This window comes from Camelus dromedarius, chromosome 9, assembly GCF_036321535.1.
Source record: "Camelus dromedarius isolate mCamDro1 chromosome 9, mCamDro1.pat, whole genome shotgun sequence".
NCBI lineage: Eukaryota > Metazoa > Chordata > Mammalia > Artiodactyla > Camelidae > Camelus > Camelus dromedarius.
In genome coordinates this window covers 31494071-31517778 of record NC_087444.1, presented here as the reverse complement: position 1 = coordinate 31517778, position 23708 = coordinate 31494071, and the positions used below count along the sequence as shown (strand labels likewise).

Below are 23708 nucleotides of genomic sequence, written 5' to 3'. Positions count from 1 at the left end.
TGTTTTGGTAGACCTCTATTTATTCTGTAGATTCTAGGGGAGAATGTGTTTCCTTGCTTTTTCTAGCTTCTAGAAGCCACCTTCATCTCTTGGCTTGTGGCCCTTTCATTCATCTGCAAAACATATCACTCCAACATCTGATTCCATCTTCATGTCTCTTCTCTGCTTCAGACTCTCCTTCCTCACTATGGACTCCTGTGATTACACTGAGCCTATCTGTTTAATCCAGGATAATCTCTCCAGCTCAAGAGCCTTAATTTAATAACATCTGCAACATCCCTTTTACCTTATGCTGTAAACCGAATGTTTGTGTCCCCTCAAAAAGCCATACGTTGAAACCTAATCGCCAAGGTGATGGTATTAGGAGATGGGGCCTTTGGAAGGTGATTAGGTAGCGAGGGTATAGCCCTCATGAATGGGATTAGTGCCCTTATAAGAGAGACTCCAGAGAGCCCCCTTGTCCCTTCCACTTTGTGGACACAGCAAGCCCGTTATCTATGAATCAGGAAGTGAGTTCTTACCAGACACTGAAATGGTGAAATAAATGTCTTGTTGATAGGTCACGCAAGTCAGTGGAATTTTGTTACAGCAGCCCCAACAGACTAAGATACCATGTAACATATTTACAGGTTCCTGGGACTAGGCTGTGTATATTTTAGGAGGGGGCCATGATTCAGCCTAACACAGTGAGATTTTACACCATAAGCTGCCTTACAACAATGTTTTTACAAATGAATAGAAAATGGAATTCTAGTTTTGGTCTTGGTTTTATTATCTGGTCTTGTTGCTCAGCCTGGCATTCAAGTAGCACAGCTGACTAGCCATGGGAACCTCCGAGAGTTTTCAAAATTCCTCCAGGGTTGAGATGAGTAACTATTACTTGATAAGGCTAGAGGCATTGGATGTTGATGAGCTCTCTGCGCTACGAGCCAGCAAGGGCAAGGCTGGTTTACTCCTTTGAAATATTTCCAACTATACTCTTACAATCACAGAATGCTCCTAATGACAAAAGCTAATATAGAATTAGGCAAGTATATAAAACTTTTAAAATATGAAAATGAATATATGCATGTGTATGCATGACTGTGACATTGTGCTATACACCAGAAATTAACATATTGTAACTTCAATTTTTACAATTTTTCAATTTACAATTTACAATTGGTACTTCAATTTTTTAAAATGTGAAAGGTGTGCTCCCTATATAATTGGGCCCCATAACCCCCAGGTGGGCGAGCCACAGCTAGAGATTTGTTAAGTCGCAGAGGCCCTCCCACAGGAGCTCTAAGCCCCACGTCAGGCTCCCCAGCTCAGGTCCCGGCATTGGGAAGGGAAGGAGACCCCAGGATATCTGGTTTTGAAGGCTGGGGGGCTTGGCTCTGGGAGCCTCACGGGACTGGGGGATATGGAGACTCCATTCACTTGAGAAGCGTACACAGAAACTCACGTGCACCAGGTTCAGGGGCAGAGGCAGCGATTTCATAGGAACCTGGGCCAGACCTGCCTGCTGGATTTGGAGGGGACGTGGGGGATGGCTGCAGCTCACTCAGGGGCCATAAAGCTCGTGGCAGACCTTTCGGGAGTATTCATCTACAGGAGCTTTCCTGGAGGCTGACATCTTGATTGGATCATTAGCACCAAGACCTAGCCCCACCCCACAGCCTGTAGGGAGGCCTCAGGCCAAACAACATACAGGGTGGGAACACAGCCACACCCATCAGCAGACTTCCTAAGCTACAAAGGCCTCTAGACACAGCCCTACCCACCAGAGGTCCAGGACCAAGCTTCACCCAGCAGTGGGCAGGCACTGGCTCCTCCTGCCAGGAAACCTGCATAAGCCTCTAGTCTAGCCTCATCCACCAGGAGCAGATACTAGAAATAAGAAAACAACAATCCCAAAGCCTGTGGAAGGAATCCACAAACACATAGAATGATAGATGATATGAGGCAGCAAAGGAGTATCTCCCAGACCAAGGCACAAGATAAAAATTTCAGAAGAAAAACTAAGTGATGAGGAGATAGGTAATTTATCTGAGAAAGAATTTAAAGTAATGATGGCCAGGATGTTCAGAGAACTCAAGAGGAGTACAGATGCACAGAGTGAAGTTTTTAGCAAAGAGCTGGAAAATATAAAGAATACTCAGAGTTGAAGAATAAAAATCATTGAAATGAGCAATACACTAGAAGGAAACAAGAATAGACTAAATGAGGCAGAAGAACAGATCAGTGAGCTAAAACACAGATTAGTTCGGAACAGAAAAAAGAAAAAAGAATAAAAAGGAATGAGGATAGTTTAAGAGAACTCTGGGACAACATGAAGTGCTCTAATATTCACATTATAGGGGTCCCAGCAAAAGAAGGGGAGAGAGAGAGAAAGGCCCTGAGAAAACTTTTGGAGAGATAATAACCAAAATCTTCCCCAACTTGGGAAAGGAAACAGTCACCCAAGTCCTGGAAGCACAGAGAGTACCACACAGAATCAACCCAAAGAGGAACGCACCAAGGCACATAGTCATCAAATTGACAACAATTAAGGATAAGGAGAAAATATTAAAATTAGCAAGAGAAAAGCAACGAATAACATACAAGGGAACTCCCCTATGGTTATCAGCTGATTTTTCAGCAGAAGCTCTACAACCCAGAAGGGAGTGGCACGATATATTTAAAGTGATGCAAGGGGGAAACTTACAACCAAGAATACTCTATCCAGCAACGCTCTCATTCACATTTGATGGAGAAATCAAAAGCATCACAGATAAACAAAAGCTAAAAGAATTCAGCACCACCAAGCCAGCTTTACAACAAATGTTAAAGGACCTTCTCTAGTCATCAAACCATAAGAACAGAAATGGGCTAGGTGAGCTGAGAGACAGCAGTAATCTCCATCTTTAGACTGGAAATTTGTTGCTTAATAGTGAAGGGGATAATACAGGTTACTTTAAACAATATCTTTACCTGAAAGACTCAAAGCCCATTCCAACAAGTCAGTGAATGTCAGCATTTTATATAACTGAGTGAACAAGGACTATGAACATATTCTGCATTCAAGGTATGCAGATGTCACAATCAATTTGTTGCACCATAGTATCTTTGTAAATAAGCTCATTTGTTTTCAGTGATCTCTCATCCACAGATATGAAGAAATGGAAGAGCAGAAGGTGTCAAGTTAAAGGGTAGAAAGGGCATCTGCCCAAGACAATCATGACCTGTACCCAACAGGAGAACCAGGTCGCGTATTGCCTACTCCTGACCTAGTAATGGTGGTTAAGTAGCCATGAATCATAGTCTCGGATTCTCAACTGAAAACTTGTAATGAGAGACACCTGCTTAATTTCTCAGTGGCTATTTCTTTACCAGAAACATATCAATGAGAATGAGAAACCTGACCTGGGGATACTTTTCACATTTTATCTGGAGCTCTAAGTTCCATTTGTCAACAGACAATTGTGCAAGGGGGCGGGCTGATGGGTGGAACAGAAGCAAAGCAGAGAGAGTGCAGAATCCAATGAGCCCTTAAAATGCAGCAGGAAGATGGGCTACAAGTCATGTCGGGGGTAAGGGAAGAGCTGCCCAATTCCATCTACCTAAATCAGAAAGTAAAGATTGGTAAGGACGAAATCTGAAAGATGATCATCTAGAATGTAAGATGCTCTGGGTTGAGAAATGTGTAATTAACTCCAGTTCAAAGATGGGGACTTGAGAACCAGACACTGAGAAAGGCCTCAGCTGGCCCACATGGGGTCTGGTGCACCCAAGTTGCCACGTTTTGGCTTCCTTTCCTGGCCAGTTGCTCTGAATCACTCCGAGGTGAGGTAGGAAGCTAGAGATGCTTACTTAGCTCCCCTTAAGTGGATACGTGAGTTTGCAATCAATTCTGAAAAGGCATAAATAATCAACATATAGATGATGAGGAAATGAAGTTTAGATATAAACTGTGTCAAACCTGATATGAAAAGTTGTATTATCACTGTGTTTCTTTTAACAGGCTTTATTCAGTGTTCAGTGGTTTGCAACATTTCAGATCATCTGATATACTAGAGCATTTAACATATTATAATTTTAAGAAGATTTAATTAAGTTTGCTATCAACATTTAAATGCTGAAGAGTTCTGATTTTCTGGAAGTATATGTTTGATTTTTAACACATAGAAATGCTTTAAAAATTGATGTTACCAAAAGTGTATTTTGATTTACTGGATTTGTAAGAGTTATCTAAATCCCGAGCAAGATTTTACCGTTAGATTTGTAAGGCTCCCTCTTCTGCGCTAGCAAAATTTGGACTTAAGGAAAGAGCTTAACTCTCCCACATAAGCTGTACAAAGGGTCAGTTCTTTATAAAAGAATTCCAGCTAACGAATAGAGGAATGATAGACCTGGAAGAGCATCATTCTGGAAACCCTAATAAAGTAATGATTCAGGGCAATGACCATCACCTGCCAAAGTCATCAGGTGAAAAGCTGAGGGGTTATATTAGCAATGGATTCATCCAGCTGACAAAGCATGAACCCATGCATCATTCTTCGCATCACAAAACAAGAAACAACCAGAACTTATGTATCTCCTGATGGAAGTACACAACACCACAACGGCAAATTGAATGTATTCTTGCTAAAAACCCAAGCTGAATGTGATCAACTTTCCAGGTTACGGTTATCAAATTTAGCAAATAGGAATACAAGATGAGCAAATATTGCACTACTGAGCACTCTTATACTAAAAAAAGAGAAAAAAAATCACTGTTTAGTTGAAATTCAGACTTAACTGGATGTTCTATATTTTATTTGGCAACTCTAGATCCGACTATCAGTTCACAGGAAATAGAAGAAATGCAATCAGCAAATCTAGAATATAGAAAACTCTCCAGGACACACATCCTTCAACAAATAATTTGCAAAGAAACAACAGTTTATTTGCTAATTGGAAGGAAAAAACAGTTTGTTCTTTGACAGGTAAATTGCAAGGATGAAAAGGGAGGAAACCTACAAATTCTTTAGATTAAAAGAGACTTGAGAGGCATGGCAATAAATTTAATGTGTGGACTTTGGATCTCGATTTGAATAAACATTTGTACACAGTTAAGGAAACCTGAAAACTAACTGAATATTTAGGAATTAGTGTTAAAAGTCTGAAGTATCATTGTTGTGTTTCACAAGAGAATTTTTACCTTCTAAAGATACATACTGAAGTGTTACTGATGAAATTATATGATGGCTGAGATTGGCTTCAAAACAATCTCCTGGCAAGGTGGGAGGATGTCGGAGATAGAGATAAAACACTATGACAATTAGAGCAAGTGTTGACAATTGGTGAAGCTGGTGAGAAGTATATGAGAGTTCATTACACTATCCTATCTTTGTGTATATTTAGAAAAAAATCTTAAAAGTAGAGTGTTGAAGAAAAGCTAAGGCTTAAATGTGTAACTTAGACCCACTAAACTATAAATTTGCATGCCTTCATAATAACTGAAAGGAATGATAAATTCAAATTACGGTTTAGTTAAAATAAATATGCTATTTTTTCCCCATTCGTTTACAAATCCCTTGTGGAGAGGGTATAGCTCAGTGGTAGAGTGCTTGCCCAGCATGTGGGAGGTCCTGGGTTCAATCCCCAGTGCCTCCATTTAAATAAATAAATAAACCTAATTACCTCCCCCACAAGAATAAACTTAAAAAAAAAAAATTGAAAGGTTTAAAGATTCCTTGAATCTTCCCAGAGACTCTTCTGGAACCATGAGAGTTCATGGATCTCAGATTAGGAACTCCAACACAAAAAGAGATCTTGGGGGTTCCCAGAAATGGAGCAGAAATGTATGTGGGTAGGACCAGCTTAACGATGGGGGACTAAGTGGAAGAAACAAACAAACAAAAATCAATGTCCCACATTCTTTAATTTCATGATGGCTAGAAAATAAGCCTAAAGTTAGAAGCCTCAAGATACAATTAGCACTTAGTGAGAAAACCTGAAAATAATAAAAGCGCTATTGGGGGCACCAACACACCTGGTTAGATAGAGAACAATTTAGCAAGTATTTACAAGCCATCTCCCACAATATTTCAGTTATGACATCACAACTTATATATGGCACCATAATGATAGATACACGTTATTACACATTGGTCCAAACCCATAGAATGCACACCACCAAGAGTGAACCCTAATGTGAACTTTGGACTTCAGGTGATAATGATGTATCAGTGTAGGTTCACTGTTTGTAATAAATGTATCACTCTGGTGGGGGATGTTGGTAATGGGGAGACTATGTACATATGGGGAAAGGGGGTAAATGGGAACTTCTGTACTTCCCACTCAACTTTGTTGAGAACCTAAAACTAAAAATAAAGTCTCTTTTTAAAAAAAAAAAAGTGAGGTTCCCTTTGACCAACAATGCAAATTGTGGTCTCCCTGCTGCTCCAAGGTAACCACAGTTATTGGTTTAATGTGTGTCCTTCCAGAATGTTCTCTGTGCATTTATAGGTATAGATGTGTACCATAAAAAAATATGTGGTTTTGTTTCTCTTGAATTTCTTCCTTGCTGTCATCTGTTAAATGACCCTTGATTAAAGATTAAGCATTCATTAAGATACTGATAACACTTTGCTCTGTAGCCCTATTATACACTATTTATTAAAAACAAAACAAAACAAACAAATGATTCTTGAGAATAAGAAAAGCTACCAAGTTGCTAAGCATTTGGTCCAGTAGATAAAAACTTGGTTTATTACTTTGAAAGTGACTTTAGTCTGACAAAATTTGTTAAAAGTGTGGGTGAGACAAAGGAGAGCAGTTTCTGATGTCCAAAGGTTGGTCTGGTTCCTCAGCAAGGTCCTGTTCTTCCTCACAACAACATCAGACAGGGCCACTCGGAGACCATGTGGAGCAAGACGAAAACATGACCACTCGGGAATCATGTCTGAACACATAAAACCTGAACACCATCCAAGCCCCCAAATATCAACCATCCCCATGTCCCAGCCTCAGCTCCTTCTAAGTACAGCTGTAGCCTCTCTGGTCTCCCCTTCCTCTCATTATAGTTTATTACTGTGTCCAATCAGAATTATGCCTGCTTCTGATTGGAAACGTAACATCCAACCCACAGCAAACCTCCACTTCCACAAACTCATATCAAAATCACCTAACAGAAGTGCAAGTCCAGTGAGAAGGCCCTTAGAGTACCCTCTCCCCTGAGACACTCCAGGACTCCTGGTGCATGGCCTCCCTCTCTGCAACAGGCAATAAACCCAACTGCTCACCTACAGCTGTGGTCCTGGGGATCTTCACCTGGATGGTATTGACAGAGGTTTGTCTTTAAAACTTTAAAATCAGTTATAAGATAACTAAGTACGAGGGATGTAATGTACAACATAAGTATAATTAACACGCTGTATGTTATATATGAAAGTTGTTAAGAGATTAAGTTCTGAGTTCTCACCATAAGAAAAAATATTTCTTCCAATTCTTTGAGTTTGTATCTGAATGAAATGATGAATATTCATTGAACTTATTGTGACGATGATTTCATGGGGTAAGTGAAATCACTGTGCTGCACACCTTGAACGTATACAGTGCTATATGTCAATATATGTCAATTATATCTCAATACAACTAGAAGGAAAAAAAATTTTAAACAATGGATCCTGCCCCCAAATACATACCCTTAAGTCAACCCTCATTAGTGCTGACTTCCAGTGCTGAGTGGATTTAGTGATCTCTGTCATTGTTTCCTATTTCTCTTGGTGACCACCACTAATCTCATTTTTTCCAGGTAACTGCCCCAACTCAGCTTACCTGTTCCTCCTTGGCTTCCAGGGGCCCCAGGGACTCTGGTCCTTTATATGAGGCCAGTTAAACCTCCTCTTATGGGGTACAGGGAGCTTCCAGGGCTGTCCTGCAGGGTCCTCGGAGCTTGCTGACAAGCACTTTGCCCATGGCTGAGTCCAAGTCCTCACTATACCCAGCAGCCCAAAGGCAGAGGGACTAGAGTTGGAAATGGGATTTTTTTGGTGGGGGGGTGTGTGAGCGGGTAATTAGGTTTATTTATTTAATGGAGATACTGGGAACTGAACCCAGGACTTCATGCATGCTAAGCATACACTCCACTACTGAGCTATACCCTCCCCCCGGAAATGGGATTATTCTTCTATGATTTAAAATGCGTATACATACAGTTTTTTGTTTGTTTTACAAAATTAGAATACTAACAAATATAAGTTCTTTTTTCAAAAACATTTTTTTCTCATTTTATTTTTTTTTAATAAAGGTACAGGGGATTGAACCCAGGACCTCATGCATGCTAAGCATGTGTTCTACCACTGAGCTATTCCCCCCCCTCAAAATATACATTCTTTATCATGTCTTTTTTACTTAATACACTATCACTATTTGCTCAAAATTACTCCAAACTTCTTGAATTACAATTTCTTGGAATGGAATTCAGCTAGCTTGAGATAAAATCTCTTTTCCATAATTGTCTTTTAGACTTGGAAGAAGAGTCAAGTTTTCTTGGGGAGCATTATTATTCCAAGGACTGTAATATACATAATGCCAAAACTCTTTAGGGAAGGACTTTTAAAAGTTGATTTTAATTGTCACTACCTATTAACTAAGCTATTAATCTTAAAGTTAATTACTTCAGACCAAACTGATACCACATCTGAAATGTCAGACACACCCATGCAATTTACCTCGTAATAAATCTGTTCAATAGAACTCTTATAATAAAAGCACATATTCTTTGAGTGTGTGACTTTTTAACCCACGTAAACACTTCATCCCAGGTACAGCTATCCATTTAAAACAAAATTGAGGAACTAGAGTGGTTTGCTCCCAGCTGCCTCCAATAGACAAAATTCTTCTCAGTCAAGCACTGAGCTGCCAACAAAAACTTCTTTTATATTTAAAAAAGGTTGTGTGTTTGTTTTTGACAAGGAAGCCTTACAATATTTAACTTGGGTTTTTTTGCATTAAAAAGTCAAAATGATGTATTAAAAAAATCAAACAGTACAAAAAATTAACAACAAAAATTATTTTCCACTTCCAAACTCCTCTAGACCTATTTCCAGACAACATTCCTTTTAATAGTGTATCCTTCCAGAAATTTTCTAGGCATTTATAAATGTGTGTATCACTAAAAAAAAAAAACCGAAAAAACAGAAATAGGACCACACTTGATACGTACTTTGTCAGTTTATCTTTCACTTAACAAACATATACAGCAGCCCATACACTCTGCATCCACATTTTTCCAATGGTGTCATAATAGTCCACTGTATGAATATATCACAATCTAATCAGTCCCCCTACTGATGAACATTTAGGTCGTTTCGGTTTTTTCCCACTATAATAAGCAATGTGAAAACAAACATCCTCATACAAGTGTTTTCGTGCATTTGTATAACTGCCTCTATGGAATAAATTCCTAAAACAGAAATTGAGTCTAAGGGTTGGGGAGCGAAGAGTTTGAGAGCTATTGCCAAATTGTTTTCTAAGAAGGCTGGACCAAGGCTTTTCAAGACCTTGATCTGAACTGGTGATACAAAGGAGGAGCCAGGAACAGATTGAGATGAGATCCCAGAGTCAGAGCTGGCAGAGACCTGAAGGGGTGGCATCCCACGCCCAGAGTGGTGCCAGCAGCTGGAATCATCTCAGGGTCTAATTTGAGCATGACCTTTGGCTAGAATTGCCAGATTTAGCAAATGAAAACACAATGTCCCCACTTAAATTTGAACCTTTGATTAACAACACGTAGTTTCCAACTGAAATTCAAATTTGCCTGGGCTGTATGGCCCCCAAGTCTGATTTCCAGCCTTCCTAGATTTTCTGGGTTACTTCTCTTTCATCAATCTCTTTCCTGCTTAAAATAGCTGTGGTGGAGTCTGCTTTGGCTAAACTAAAACCTGTTACACTGTGACTCTACGAACATGGGAAGATGAATGAGAGACCTTGAAGGCTGAGTGTTTCACGAAACAATGGGAGAGAAGACAATTCTTTGTGTAAGAGAACAGTCCAATGTGCTTCATACACAAAATGTCTTTCTAGAGAATTCCACTCAAAGCATCTTTATGAAACAAATCATAGCATCCACTCACTTTGTGTATTTGTTACATGCCTGATCCCCATAAGCCTGGCAGTTGGCAACACCTGAAACAGTTCTGCCCTTTCACCTGACAGATGAGTAACTAAAGATTTACTGAAACCCTGTGCCTGCTCTACAGTTATACAGCAAAGCGGGGGTGGGAACAGAGGTCTTGAGATTCACAGCCGCTATTCCCACTACTTCAGATTCCTAACCCAGAAAACCCTCGTTATAATAAGCACAATGCACACTAAAACGTAATATCCTGAAACAGCAGGAATCATGTCTAATTAACAAGCCTGCGCCTACAAAGGGTAGCACAGTGCCTGAAACTGAGCAGATACTTAAGTAGATGGATGGAAAAGTAGAATCAGGCCTTTAAAAAAAAAATCTGTTATTTAAGTCTTAAGGTGTTGAGGCACATTAAATTTTTGCCAACCTAAAAGTTGATCTTTGAATGAAAGGACATAATGAGTCAGGCAGAGGGAAAGGTGGTGAGTTTCTTTCATCAGGATCCTTAGAGTTCCTCTGGTGCAGCCTCCTAACCAACGTGGGATATCCCTCTACAACACCCTTACCAGATGCTACAGAGGGAACTCTTCCAGTGATGGGGAGCTCACTACCTTCTGTTGCACAATTTGAAGTCTCCCCTGTGTGATCCAGATATCCCCAGTCCTCCATCCTGCTGAAGTCACCTTGACCTTTAATATCTATGTAAATCAGGTCTGGACTGCCTCCCTCAGTGTTCTCATGGAGTTCCCAGAACACAGTGTTGACCTCAGCAATCCAAGCTGCAGTTTGCTCACATCTTACTGCCCACATCCATTGTTTTCTCTCACTGGTCACTTCACTCCATCCTGAACCTTATTCCTCTTCTTTTACTCCCCACAAGGCCCAGCAACATAAAGTCACTGTGTGGCAGACTTTTTTACTGAAAGATTAGTAGCAGTTGAGGGCAAGTGTGTCATTGAACAGGAAACGGGTGGGACTTCAGATGGCTTTTCTTTTCTGATGGTATATGTCTGTTCAATCACTGGATCAATGAATCCAGAGTGAACTGTACAGGTGAGCAGATCTTTCATTTCACAACTGGAGAAACAGGTATAGACTAGACTGGATTAACCTTTATCCACAACCTCATTTCAGTTTTAGGGAATCTGTCAGATTCACCAAATCTTGATCTCTGCTGCCACCTAGTGTTAATCATTTGTCAGCTTTGCCATAAATTGTAGCAATGTTCTAGGTCAGTCTTCCAAGGCAATAGAAATAAAAGCAAAAATAAACAAATGGGACCTAATTAAACTTAAAATCTTTTGCACAGCAAAGGAAACTAGAAACAAAGCGAAAAGGTAACCTACAGAATTGGAAAAAATATTTGCAAACAATGCTACTGAAAGAGCTTAATTTTCAGAATATGCAAACAGCTCATACGACTCAATAAAAAAAAAAAAAAAAACCCCAATCAAAAAATGAGCAGAAGACCTAAACAGACATTTCTCCAATGAAAACATACAGGTGGCCAACAGGCACATGAAAAGAAGCTCACTATCACTAATTATCAGAGAAATGCAAATCAAAACTACAATGAGGTACCACCTCACACCAATCAGAATGGCCATTATTAACAAATCCACAAATGATAAATGCTGGAGAGGGTGTGAAAAAAAAGGAAACTCTCCTACACTGTTGGTGGGAATGTAAATTGGTGCAGCCATTATGGAAAACAGTATGGAGGTTCCTCAAAAAACTAAAAATAGACTTACTATGTGATCCAGCAATCCCACTCCTGGGTATGTATCTGGAGAAAACTCTAATTCAAAAAGATACATGCACCCCCAATGTTCATAGCAGCACTATTTACAATAGCCAAGACATGGAAGCAACCTAAAAGTCCATCAACAGATGATCGAATAAAGAAGTTGTGGTATATATACACAGTGGAATACTACTCATCCATAAAAAAGAATGAAATAATGTCATTTGCATCAAGTAACATGGATAGACCTAGAGATTATCATACTAAGTAAAGTAAGTCAGACAGAGAAAGACAAAATATCGTATGATAACACTTATATGTGGAATTTTTAAAATGATACAAGTGAACTTATTTACAAAAACAGAAAGACAGACATAGAAAACAAACTTATGGTTACCAAAGGGGAAACGAAGGGAGAGATAAATTATGAATTTGGAATTGGCAGATACAAATTACTGTATATAAAATAGACAAACAACAAGGTCCTACTGTACAGCATAGGGAACTACATTCAATATCTTATAGTAACCTATAATGAAAAAGAATATGAAAATATATGTGTGTGTGTACATACAACTGAATCACTATGTTGTACACTACACACTAACACAATACTGCAAATTGACTATACTTCAATTTAAATTTTTTAAAAATAATTTCTCAGCTTTAAAAAGGTAAAAGTTCAGGAAGCTCTGTGCTCTGAAAAAAATTACACCTGGAGCTCCTTCCACCATCTCTATTTCAGGATTTCCAACTTTATTAAAGCCTTTTGTGAGGAAAACAAAGAAGAATATATCCTTTATTTGTACTGAACAAATATTTAAACCTGTTGCATCACATGTATCCATAATGTTTACAGAAGGAAAAAAGTTTGATTTAGATACAGACTGCCCCAAGCCTTTTAAAGCCAGCAAGCTTTTGCTGGGAAAATGGAACATTTTCCTGATGGGAAAGAAAATCCATCTCATTTGGACATGGAGGTTGATCTTTTCTCCCTTCTTCCATTTCTGATCTCCATCAGGAAAAGAAAACACAGAGACAGTTTTGAGGGTGCTCTCCATCAATGATTCTCTCTAAATTAAGACAGTGGCAGAAGAAAGTAATGTGTGGCCTGGTCCCAGACCTTTAAACCAGAGTTACTCTCAGTTTGGACACAAAGGCACTGAGCAGTGTGGGCCAGTTTCAATCTTCAGAAAGCACCAAGGGTGAAGAGAGTGCTTTCCTGAGGGGCAATCCAGAGCCGTGGCAGCATAGAGCTGAGCTCAATGAGAAGAGATGTCATTTGGATCCAATCATCTTCTCACCCTGTATGTCATATCTTGGCTTAATGTCGCAAAATGAAGGTCATAATAAGAGTCTGTCATGAGAGTTACATTACTGTAAGAGCAATATTTTTATGAGAGATGTAAAAGTGGGATACTCACATCTGTGCTCTTCTTACCTTTTTTTGCTGTTGTTAGTCCAATCTGAACGAGTTTATCCATGGGCCTCCTCCCACGTGTACCTCCCTTACACTAACAGGATTCCCCCAGGGGCTGGGGGAGTGCAGCACTGGGGATTTCTGATACAGGGTTCGGGAGTAATCACCAGTCTCCCAGGATTAGTTGTATATTTCCAAAGTGACCGCCGACTTCTCATCTATTCCTGAAAGTTTTACCTGCCTTTCAATCCCAACTATTACTGGAAAATCATAACCACCAGAAGGGAACAGAGTCAGAGGGCTAAAACTGGACTGAACAACTAGGTAAGCTTATCACACATCAGCCACCCCCTCTAATGTGAGTAAACCCAGGCTACATGCGATCCCACCGAGCCTCCCACCCTCCTGTCCTTTCCCGCTACTATTAAAGCACAATGGTCGCTCTGGCTTCAAATCTGTTTCTGCTCATTTATGGAAAGCCTGGGGCAAATCCCTTTAACCACTCCAAGCCCAACTCTAAACGTATCTGTCATTAAAGACAAAATTCACACACCTATGAGTGGCTCCACCGGAGGAGAGATAAGTCTGGGGTCTTGGTATGTGTATCAGGGGGTGAATGTGCTGATTAAAGTATTGAATATTGCTCCCTGGTGAAGGAAACCAGAATATGTCACTCCAAAACATCCCTCTTTGACATAATTATTTTGAGCTGAAGGTAACTAAGCAGCAGCAAATGTAGGAATAGCTCTCTGCTCTCCCCACTTTTGCCTAAAAGCAGGACATACATTTTCAAAGGTGTCCCTCCTCCCATCTCTACCAGAAGGACAAAAGTTAATCAGGAGAGACAACTTTAGACCCTTATCAGTCTGGAGGACACCAGAGGAATCTGCATAAAAAACTTTACCAGCTGGTCTGTCCTACTCTCTTCCCAGGTGGTTTTGGGTACCACCAGCTTACTCTTTCCTCTGCTGAGCAGTGTTCCCTGTTACGGATATACTGAAGTTGGATTAAGGACTCACTTGTTGAAGGATGGCTGGGCTAATTCCAGTTTGGGGTTATTACAAATCTGCCATTTTAAGATTTGTTTTCTGTTTGTTTCTTCTATTTCTTTCATTTTGCCTTCCTGTGGATTACTTGAACAATTTTTAGAATCTCATCTTGATTTATTTTTTTCTCCTTTACAATTTTATTATGGTAAAATACAAATAACATAAAATTTACCACCTTAATTTAAGTGTACAGTTCAGTAGTATTAAGTACCTCATATTGTTGTGCAACCATCACTACCATCCATCTCCAGAACTCTTCTCATCTTGCAAAACTGGAATTCTATATCCACTGAACAATAATTTCCCATCTCCTCCTTCCCCTAACCCAGGCAAGCACCATCCCACTTTGTCTCTGATTTTAACTACTCCAAGGACATCTTGAAAGTGGATTTATACAGTATTTGTCCTTTTGTGACTGGTTCATTTCACTTAGCATAATGTACTCATGTTTATCCATGTTGTAGCATATTCCAGAATTTCCTTCCTTTTTAAGGCTAAATATATTCCTTCGTATAAATATACCACATATGGCTTATCCATTCAAGCATCAATGGACATTTGAGTTGCTTCAATGTGAAGCTACTCTGAATACCACTACTATGAACATGGATGTACAAACATCTCCTTGGGACTCTATTTTCAAGTCTTTTGAGTATATTACCCAGAAGTGGGATTGCTGGTAATTCTATATAGAAGTATACAACTCTATTTTTTATTGTTTCAGGAAGCACCATACTGTTATCTACAGTGGCTATACCATTTTACCTTTAGTGTTTTTGAGTGTATCACTCTGTGTGATTTTCTCAGCAGTGACTGAGTATTACAATATACGTGTGACTTGTCAAGTCTATTGGTACCGTTTTAGCCCTTTGCAGTATAGAAACCTTCCTTCCATTTATGTCCTTTTACCTTCCCAACTTTTTTTTTAACCTTCCCCACTTTAAAATATTGTTTTGAGTACTAAATGGTGTTACAATTTTGTTTCAGTCATCAAATATGAATTATTTAACTCATGAGGAAGATAACTATTCAATGTAACCATATTTCTGTTCCCCGTTGTTCTGTCTTCTTTCTAGATGCTCCAATAGCCCTTATTTTATCACTGACTTCTGTTTGAAGAACTTCCTTTAGCCATTCTTTTAGGGTAAGTCTGCTTGGAAACGAATCCTTTTAGTTTCCCCTTCACCCCTGATGGATAATTTTGCTAGATACGTAATTCTGGGTTGAGTTTTCTTTCAACTCTTGAAAAATGCTGTCCAATTCTTTCAAGCCTCTGTAGTTTCAGATGAGAAATACAGTGTCATCTGAATTGTTCTCCCACAGATAATGTGTTGTTTCTCTCTGGTGCTTTTAAGATTTTTTTCTTTGTCTTGAATTTCAGAAGTTTAATTGTGGTATGTCTTGACATGGATTTCTTTGGATTTACGCTATTTGGATAAATTAATAAATATAAACTTTTAAAACAAGCACATTTCAAGTAGTTGAATCATTGGGTTTATGTTTTTCACTAATTTGGGAAATTTCTGGACATTATTTCTTTGAATGTTATTTTCAGCCCCTCTCTTTTCAGACCTCTTTTGGGACTCTAATGTACAAATGTTGTCTTTTGTTATTGTTCCTACGGCTCTGGTGTTTTGTTTTGTTTTGCAATTAACTTTTTCTCTGTTCAGATTGGGTAAATTCTATCCTCAAGTTCATTGATTCTATCTTCTGTCATTTCCACTCCACTCTTGACTCGATTCAGTGAGTTTTAAAAATGTGTTATTGTATTTTCAGCTCTAAAATTTCCATTTGGTTATTTCTTGTAACTTCTATTTCTTTGCTGAGATTGTCTAAATTTCAATTTGTTTCAAGAGAATTTGGAATCGATTGTGGAAGCTTTAGCACGATGGCTGCTTTAAAATCCTCCCAAGTAATTCTAACGTTTGTTCATCCCAGTGTTGGCATCACTGATTTGTCTTTTTTCATTCAAGTGTGATCATCCTGGTTCTTGGTATGACAGGCAATTTTCCATTGTATCCTGGACATTTTGGCAGTTATTAGGAGGCTCTAGGTCCTATTTAAATTTTGTATTTTAGCAGTCACCCCGTTTAGGTTTAACTTTTATCAGTGGGCCTGGCCTACTTTTGTGGGCTGTGGTTCCAAACACAATTATCAGAGCCTTTGTGGTATTATTTTGGTATGCTTAATTTATCTCGTGCCACTGGGGCTCCCCTGGTCCCTGCTGGTGCTGCCTGGTGTCTCCAGGCACTTAGGGACAGATAGGACAAGTGAGAAAGGCCAACTGCAGTGCAAAATGTATAATATAATCACATTTTCCTACAAACAAAAAATTCCTTCTAACATTTGTTTGCATGTTTGTATGTCAGAAAAGTTTCAGGGTAAGCACACGGTTAACACTGGTTGCTGGGAAGACAGGAGGAAGATTATTAATCTTATGTTTATTAATTTAATTTTATTTCCATGTATTGTTTCACCAATTGCAATGAAAACATTTTTGTTTTTGAAGCAGAAATTAACAAACACCTGAATCAGATTTTACTGGACTGGTTATCCATCTGCACCTGTGCCACGGTGTGTAGTTGACAAAATTTCACCAAATCATAGCGTTTATCATTTACAACCAAAATAACACGGCTGTTCTGGGAAATCAATCAAGTGCTTTTAAGACCAAGTGCAAAATAATATCAGTACCAAACAGTTTATCAACAAAGATGGAGAAGAAACTGCTTTTTAACGTTGAAGGTAAGTTATCAGGATTTCCTCAGAAGGGACTGTGTTATAAGCAGCTTGACAAGTATTCAAGTCTTCCTCAAAGCTGATGATCTTCTTTACTTGTTAGAAAAAGGAGCAGATGACATTATCACTGGGCATAGCTTTCAAAACACAGCCCCTGGGATCTACCCTGGAGTGTGTGTATAAGACTCTATTGTCAGTTCCAACTTTGAGGAAGGTATGAAATGGTATAACCCTGTTTTCAGAACGATTCTCCCACAGCTGGCAAAATCAATCTTCTAAGAAATTGTTCTGCTGCACAGAGACCACTGACAGCTCCCCCTCCCCTTCAGCACAAGGGAAGCTACAGCACCGGTCTTCGGACAGCACAAATGACTCCTGTCTTTCCCTCAAGCTCCTGCCATTTTAAGCCACCAAAAAGGAGCCAGCTTTCTCCGAAATCCTGCCAGCCACTCAGGGAATCACAGAATAAGGGAAGGAGCTCCCAGCATGTGAGCTCAGTAGCTTTAGACTGAATGTATTTTTATATTAGAGGAAATTAAAAAAAAATTAAAGCAGCATCGATTCTACCTACATGGCAGTATACCATTTGTGTTTTAGGGGGTGTGAGGACAGGGGCATAAAATCGAGCTGGTGGCCCAGAAGCTCACCTGGCCCCCCCATTCTTTCCAGCAGACCCCTAAGAAACTTTTTGTTTCTGCTGCACAAATAAAGCTACTAGTCCTGTTTTCCTTGCCAGGTTCAAAGGTACTTTAGAACATAGCTTGTATTATTTTTAAAAACAAACAGAAAAGGACTTAGGTGCCTGTAATAATCTATTCTGAAGCAGAGAGAATACTGACCACGGCCACCATCCAGACTAAAATATTTCCAAACAGGAATATTTTTAAATATTTTGAGCCAATAACTTAGAAATTTTTAAAAAATGCACACACTGAAAGAAGACATTATGTAATGTTCTAAGCATTATTCCTTAATACCCATTATTAAGGTTTTTCAGTTTTAGAAAGACCAAACTCCTATAACAATAAAACAAGAAAAACAAGAAAAACAAAACAATAAAACATGTAATTCTTGATGGGGACAGACAGGGACAAATTTTGACATTAGCTTCAGCAGTGGAGGAAGAGGAAAAGCCCATTGTTGGCAAATGGTGTGATTTCACTGAGGAACACAACAGATCCTTCAGCTCACTGTAAATTAGTCAGCCTATTTTGTGGTGCCTTTATAGCAGCGTTGACACAAACAAGCGAAGAGGAGAGAGTGAACAAATTCAGATTTCCTTGGCCCGATGCTTTATCAGCCTCCCAGTGTACCCACTGCACTGAGTTATTCAGCCCACTCATCAGAGCCCAGGGTTGAACCACCTGCTCTCACTGCACAGGTTCTAGGCTCTTCTTATGTCAGTGTTTTGCGCCCATCCAAAGCATCATCCAAAACAGTGTTTTCAAAATGTTTTGACCACAACCCTCAGTAAGAAATGAATTTACACTGTAATCCATTGTACACATGTGCACAGACACTTGTAAACAAGTTACACCAGACAATGTTTACCCTAACTACGTCTAGTTTGTTCTGATATCTCTCTTCCACTCTAATCCATTTTTTTAAAATTCTGGTTTTTATCCACTAAATTGATCTCACAATCTATTAATGGGTCCTAACCCGTAGTTTAAAACACAGTGATGCACCACACTTCCATATTTTGAGACACGGAATTATAGTCCTTAAGTCAGTTAATTTGGAATTGTGAAATTCTATGAGACAAGTATCAATTTCAGAGGCGATATTGAAAAGATTTCTCTTTCCTGGCACATACAAACTGGGAAACACTGAAAATCATTCTGAAGAATCAGTGGCCATCTGAGTCATAATCACTTGGAACATAGATAAACATAGGCTGAAGGGTAGACAGAGCCCAAGAGAAGAGGAAAGACATGTATTGGAACCAGGCCAACCTGCACAGCAGCAACGGGAGACTTTCACAGCAATGCTGCAAGTAATCTCATTTTCCTTTTGCTAAAAGAATTGATTGAGCACTGACTTTGGTCCCATCACAGAGAGTTAATTTCAGTTAGAAGTAGAATAAAAAAAGATCCACTAAAATGTTGTTCAACTTCCTCATCTCTTTTTTTTCAAACAATGACTAGAATTTTATTAGCCAAGGGAGAGCATTTGGAAGAAAAATAACAAACAAACAAAAAAGTCTTAAGGATCCTCAAGTACATTACATATTTATAATTCATATTTTAAAAGGCCACAGTCCATTAAATGCACCAACTTATGTCATAGGCCCATCTGTCAACTAAATTAATGTCCATAGTCCTCTGGCTCAAGGGACTGTCCTTTGCCTCTGACTTTGGTCTCTGTGATGGCATCAGAAAGGACACTGTTTCGTGGTTTAAGGTTAACACCTTAAAGGTAAGCACAGCTCTGACTTTACTGTGATGTCAGAAAAGGTGTGTCTGGGTCGCCAGTGATCATGAGTGTCCCACACTTTACTATCACAGCCCAGTGGCTAATGAGATTTGCACATTATCCTTCAGAAAGTAAGCTCATCCTCGGCATAGGCTCCTTTTGCAAAATACGAATGACGTTTAGAGAAATAAATGGTTCTTTTTTGCTCGGGGGAAAAAAAAAGGTAAACACAGCTCTGGAGGCAGGGGCTCTTCTCCAAGAAAACTTCCACCTGTCTGTGCAGCTCTGCATATCTGCCAACATCCTCCTCCACCGACACCCCCACCACCAACAGCCAAAGAAGAGAGGACAAAGGCTTGTGAACAACTGGTGCTATGTCAATCTTTGAGGGGAGCACATCTTGGTCTCTTGGGGGTGGGTTCTGGAGTCTCTCTCCTGGCTGAGAGCTTGTCACCCGCATGCACGAGGGTCCTCTGGGATTTCTGACAACTTTCACAGCTTTAAGTTCAGAAAGTGCTTTCAAGCAGGCAGTGGCACCCACACCCAGTGGGACACACCTCCTGGGTCCGAAACCACTCCATCATGTGGCTGGTGTGTCCCCCGTGCCCACAGGTCAGGCAGAAATTAGACGATCCTCTCACAGCCACGTGGCAGATGGCGCACTGAAAGGTGAAGCCTTTGCAGATCGCGCACTGTGTGCCCCGGACCTCACTCCGGCAGTGGCTGCAGTACACGCCGAACTCTGGAGGAAGGTGGAGATGCCAGAAAAGAGACACGATGAGTTTTGTTCCGCAGAGGGGAACTGCTCATTGTAAGAAAGATGTACTCATTTTAGGATTCTGTGGGATCCTATTAGACCCATGTTTTTCAATTTTTTTTTTAAACAGCAGAATCCCGTCTTCTACAATCTTGCTATGTCTTATAAAGAGGAGGTGCTGTCACTGCAGTGGCGAGGCGGGGGCAGAGCGCGTGGCAGGTGCCTGGCTCTCAGAGGCCCTACATGAAATCCCAGGTGCTGACACAGAGAAGGCAGTGAACAAACATTTGCTGAAAGCACTGATGGACTCAGGTGACAGCTGGCTGGTCTTAGAATCTCTTCTCTACCTGCCTGCCAATGACCCAGCAGCCTAAGATGGATGGAGTCAGGACACGACAATGCCACCCCAGCGCAGGGAGAGTGGTCAGGGCCACCCTGATCAACCGGTCCCTAGCCTCCTCCACAAATCCAGCCTGCTCCAGTTACCACCATGGGTCCTGGCCACACACGCTCACAGCCTATCACCCCCCTTCATTCCCGCTGCTCTGGAGATCCTTCCTCCTCCCTGCCCAGCCTTCCATGGCACCATGGTATAAATCTTCCCATGTGCTCTCCAAGCTCTCCTGGGAATGGTCCTCTCACCACCTGGCCCTAAACAAATCCCGATGCCTCTGGACCTCCCAAAAAGGATCCTTAAGTCCTAAGAACAGAGAGGCAGAGGGATGGGTGCCACATAATTGCCTCTAGATGGCACCTTTCCTCTTGAGGCTACTGCCACCTGGTTTCACCAGCCTCTCCCCCTTTTCCTCTGCTGTCATCTACTGCCATCTTGGACACACTCCGAACACACTGATGACTTCAATCTTCCCTCAATCCTTGGTGTCTTCAAGATCCACGCCACTAACCCTCTGCACACCTGGCCCCCCAGGTCACTGTCCTAGCCCCTCTAATCCACTGCCTTCACTTGCACCTTCACGTGCTCATCCCCTTTGTGACGGCAGTTTCCCCTGGAGCAGCCTGAATTACACGAACCTACTTCATAGTCACTTTTTGGAAAAATCCTCAACTCCTCTGCCCCTCTCTCCCTCACGGTACTACCCGGCAAAACCTCAACCTGGATGAGCCCCATCACTGGCCTCCTCCAAGGCCGCCCGCGAGCTTTCCTGAGGGAAGGCACTCGGTCACGATGGGCGCCTCACAATGGCACCTCTGGACCGACTCCTCGCGGGGCGTGCAGCAGTCGGACTCTCTCTTCTAACCCCAGATGGTGGCTACTTCACACTCTACCGCATTCTTAAAGTCTTCCCACACACCTCTCTCTCCTCACCTAACAGTCTCTTTTCTCCCTTCCCTGAGAGCATAGAAGTCTTCGAATGTAGGCCCCTTCTTCTGAACCCCTAAATCATCACATCTCCCTAGGTTTGCTCCTCTTCTTCCACCTCTTACAGCAGAGGAAGCGTCCTGGGCTCCAGCTCCTGTGCTTTACAACAATAAGCAGTCATGGCTGGGGGGCAGAGGCAGGGTGGAGCGTTATGGGGTGGGGCGATGGAAGGTACAAACTACTGGATGTAAGACAGGCCAGAAATATGTAATGTACAATATGGGGAATATAGCCAATGTTTTGTAATAACTGTAAATGGAGTATAACCTTTAAAAACTGTAAAAAATTAAAAATAAATAGGTAGTCATAAAAAATTTATCAACAGAGATTTTAAATACATGGTAAGTAAGAGCAACAGTTTTATGGCAGTCCCTAGTTAAGGTAAATCCTGAGATAAACTACTTTGACAATTCTGGTTAAAGATACCTATGTCTTCTCTCTCTAAGCATAACTTTTTATATTATGCAAGACTTTGGTTTCTGTTCTCATTAAGAACTGATTAGTTGATGTTTTGGTTTATGTTCACATTAAAAACTGATTAGTTGACATTTCTTAAATTACCGTCATTGGTTTTATTGGTTTGAAAAAATTCAACATTTAAAATTATGAAAATGTAAAAATTGTATGTTCAAGTAAACTGAATTATAATAACACGTCTTTTAAGAGGGGTTGTTCTTTGGCACTTGAGATAATTATAAATTTAAACTTAATTATTCTCCATTTCAATCTGGGTAAAATGATTAAAATGTCATCTCTGAAAAATTCAATGTATCATTAGTAATTATGTTTCTCTATAGTGTGTCACTTAAACTTAATTTCTAATATCCTTATTAACTTTAAGACCTCGAACTAATATTTCATTTAGCTAAGGAATACTCTTTGGAGGTGTGGACAATTTCCAAACAGATATAAATTCCCAAAGACAGAAAATATAAAAACACTAAGTCACTGAGCATAATATTAATGTTTCTCTCTTGCATTTTATTGTTACACACAATGGAATGACCGCTAGTTAACAGGAAGAGCATATGCACACTTTGGGCCATGCTGGTGAACACCTCTAGGAGGTACCAAGGGACGTGGAATGTGTTCAGAATTGCTTAGAAATGTACAATCTTCTGAGATTGAACCAGGAAGAAATAAGAAATATGAACAGACCAATTACCAGTAATGAAATTGAATCAGTAATTTTAAAACTTTCCCAACAAACAAAAATTTCAGGACCAGATGGCTTCACAAACCAAACATTTAGAAAAGAGTTAACATCTATCCTTCTCAAACTATTCCGAAAAATTACAGAAGAAGGAACTCTACAAGGCCATCACCCTGATACCAAAATCAGATAGGTATATGACAAAAATGATAGGCCAGTATCACTGATGAATATAGACACAAAAATCCTCAACAAAATATTAGCAAATCAAATCCAACAATATAGGAAAAGTATCATATACCATGATCAAGTGAGATTTATCCCAGGGATACAAAGGTTTTTCAATATCCACAAATCAATCAATGTGATACACCACATAAACAAAGTGAAGAATAAAAACCATATGATTATCTCAATAGATGCAAAAAAAGCTTTTGACAAAATTCACCATCCATTTATGATAAAAATTCTCCAGAAAGTGGGCAAAGAGGGAACATACCTCAACATTATAAAAGTCATATATGACAGACCCAGAACTAACATCATACTCAATTGTGAAAAGATGAAAGCATTTCCTGTAAGATCAAGGTCAAGACAAGGATGCCCACTCTCACCACTTTTATTCAACATAGTACTGGAAGTCCTAGACACAGCAATCAGAGAAGAAAAAGAAACAAAAGGAATCCAAATTAGAAAGTAAAACTCACTGTTCGTAGATGACAAAATACTATACAAAGAAAATCCTAGACACCAGCAGAAAACTACTAGAGCTCATCAATGAATTCAGTAAAGTTGCAGGCTACAAAAATTAATATACAGAAATCTGTTGCATTTAAATACATTCACAATGAACTATCAGAAAGAGAAACTGAGGAAACAATCCCATTTACCATCACATCAAAAATAATAAAATACCTAGGAATAAATCTACCTAAGGACATAAAAGATCTGTACTTGTAAAACTAT

The 23708-nt window shown here is 39.9% G+C and overlaps 1 protein-coding gene across 4 annotated transcripts in view; it reads right to left on the bottom strand.

Moving 5' to 3' along the window:
- Positions 1-16718: 16718 nt before the first annotated feature.
- Positions 16719-23708, bottom strand: part of WDR59 (WD repeat domain 59) — a 75975-nt gene continuing 68985 nt past the window's right edge. For 3 of the 4 annotated variants that reach the window (XM_010991859.3, XM_064488963.1, XM_010993215.3), the window contains one exon: positions 16719-20193. In XM_010991859.3, coding sequence (XP_010990161.3) covers positions 19958-20193 — 236 coding nt within the window. In that variant the 3' untranslated portion in view covers positions 16719-19957. Of the gene's footprint in view, positions 20194-22549; positions 23386-23708 lie in introns of those variants that run through there. The other variant, XM_064488964.1, reaches the window with a different exon arrangement.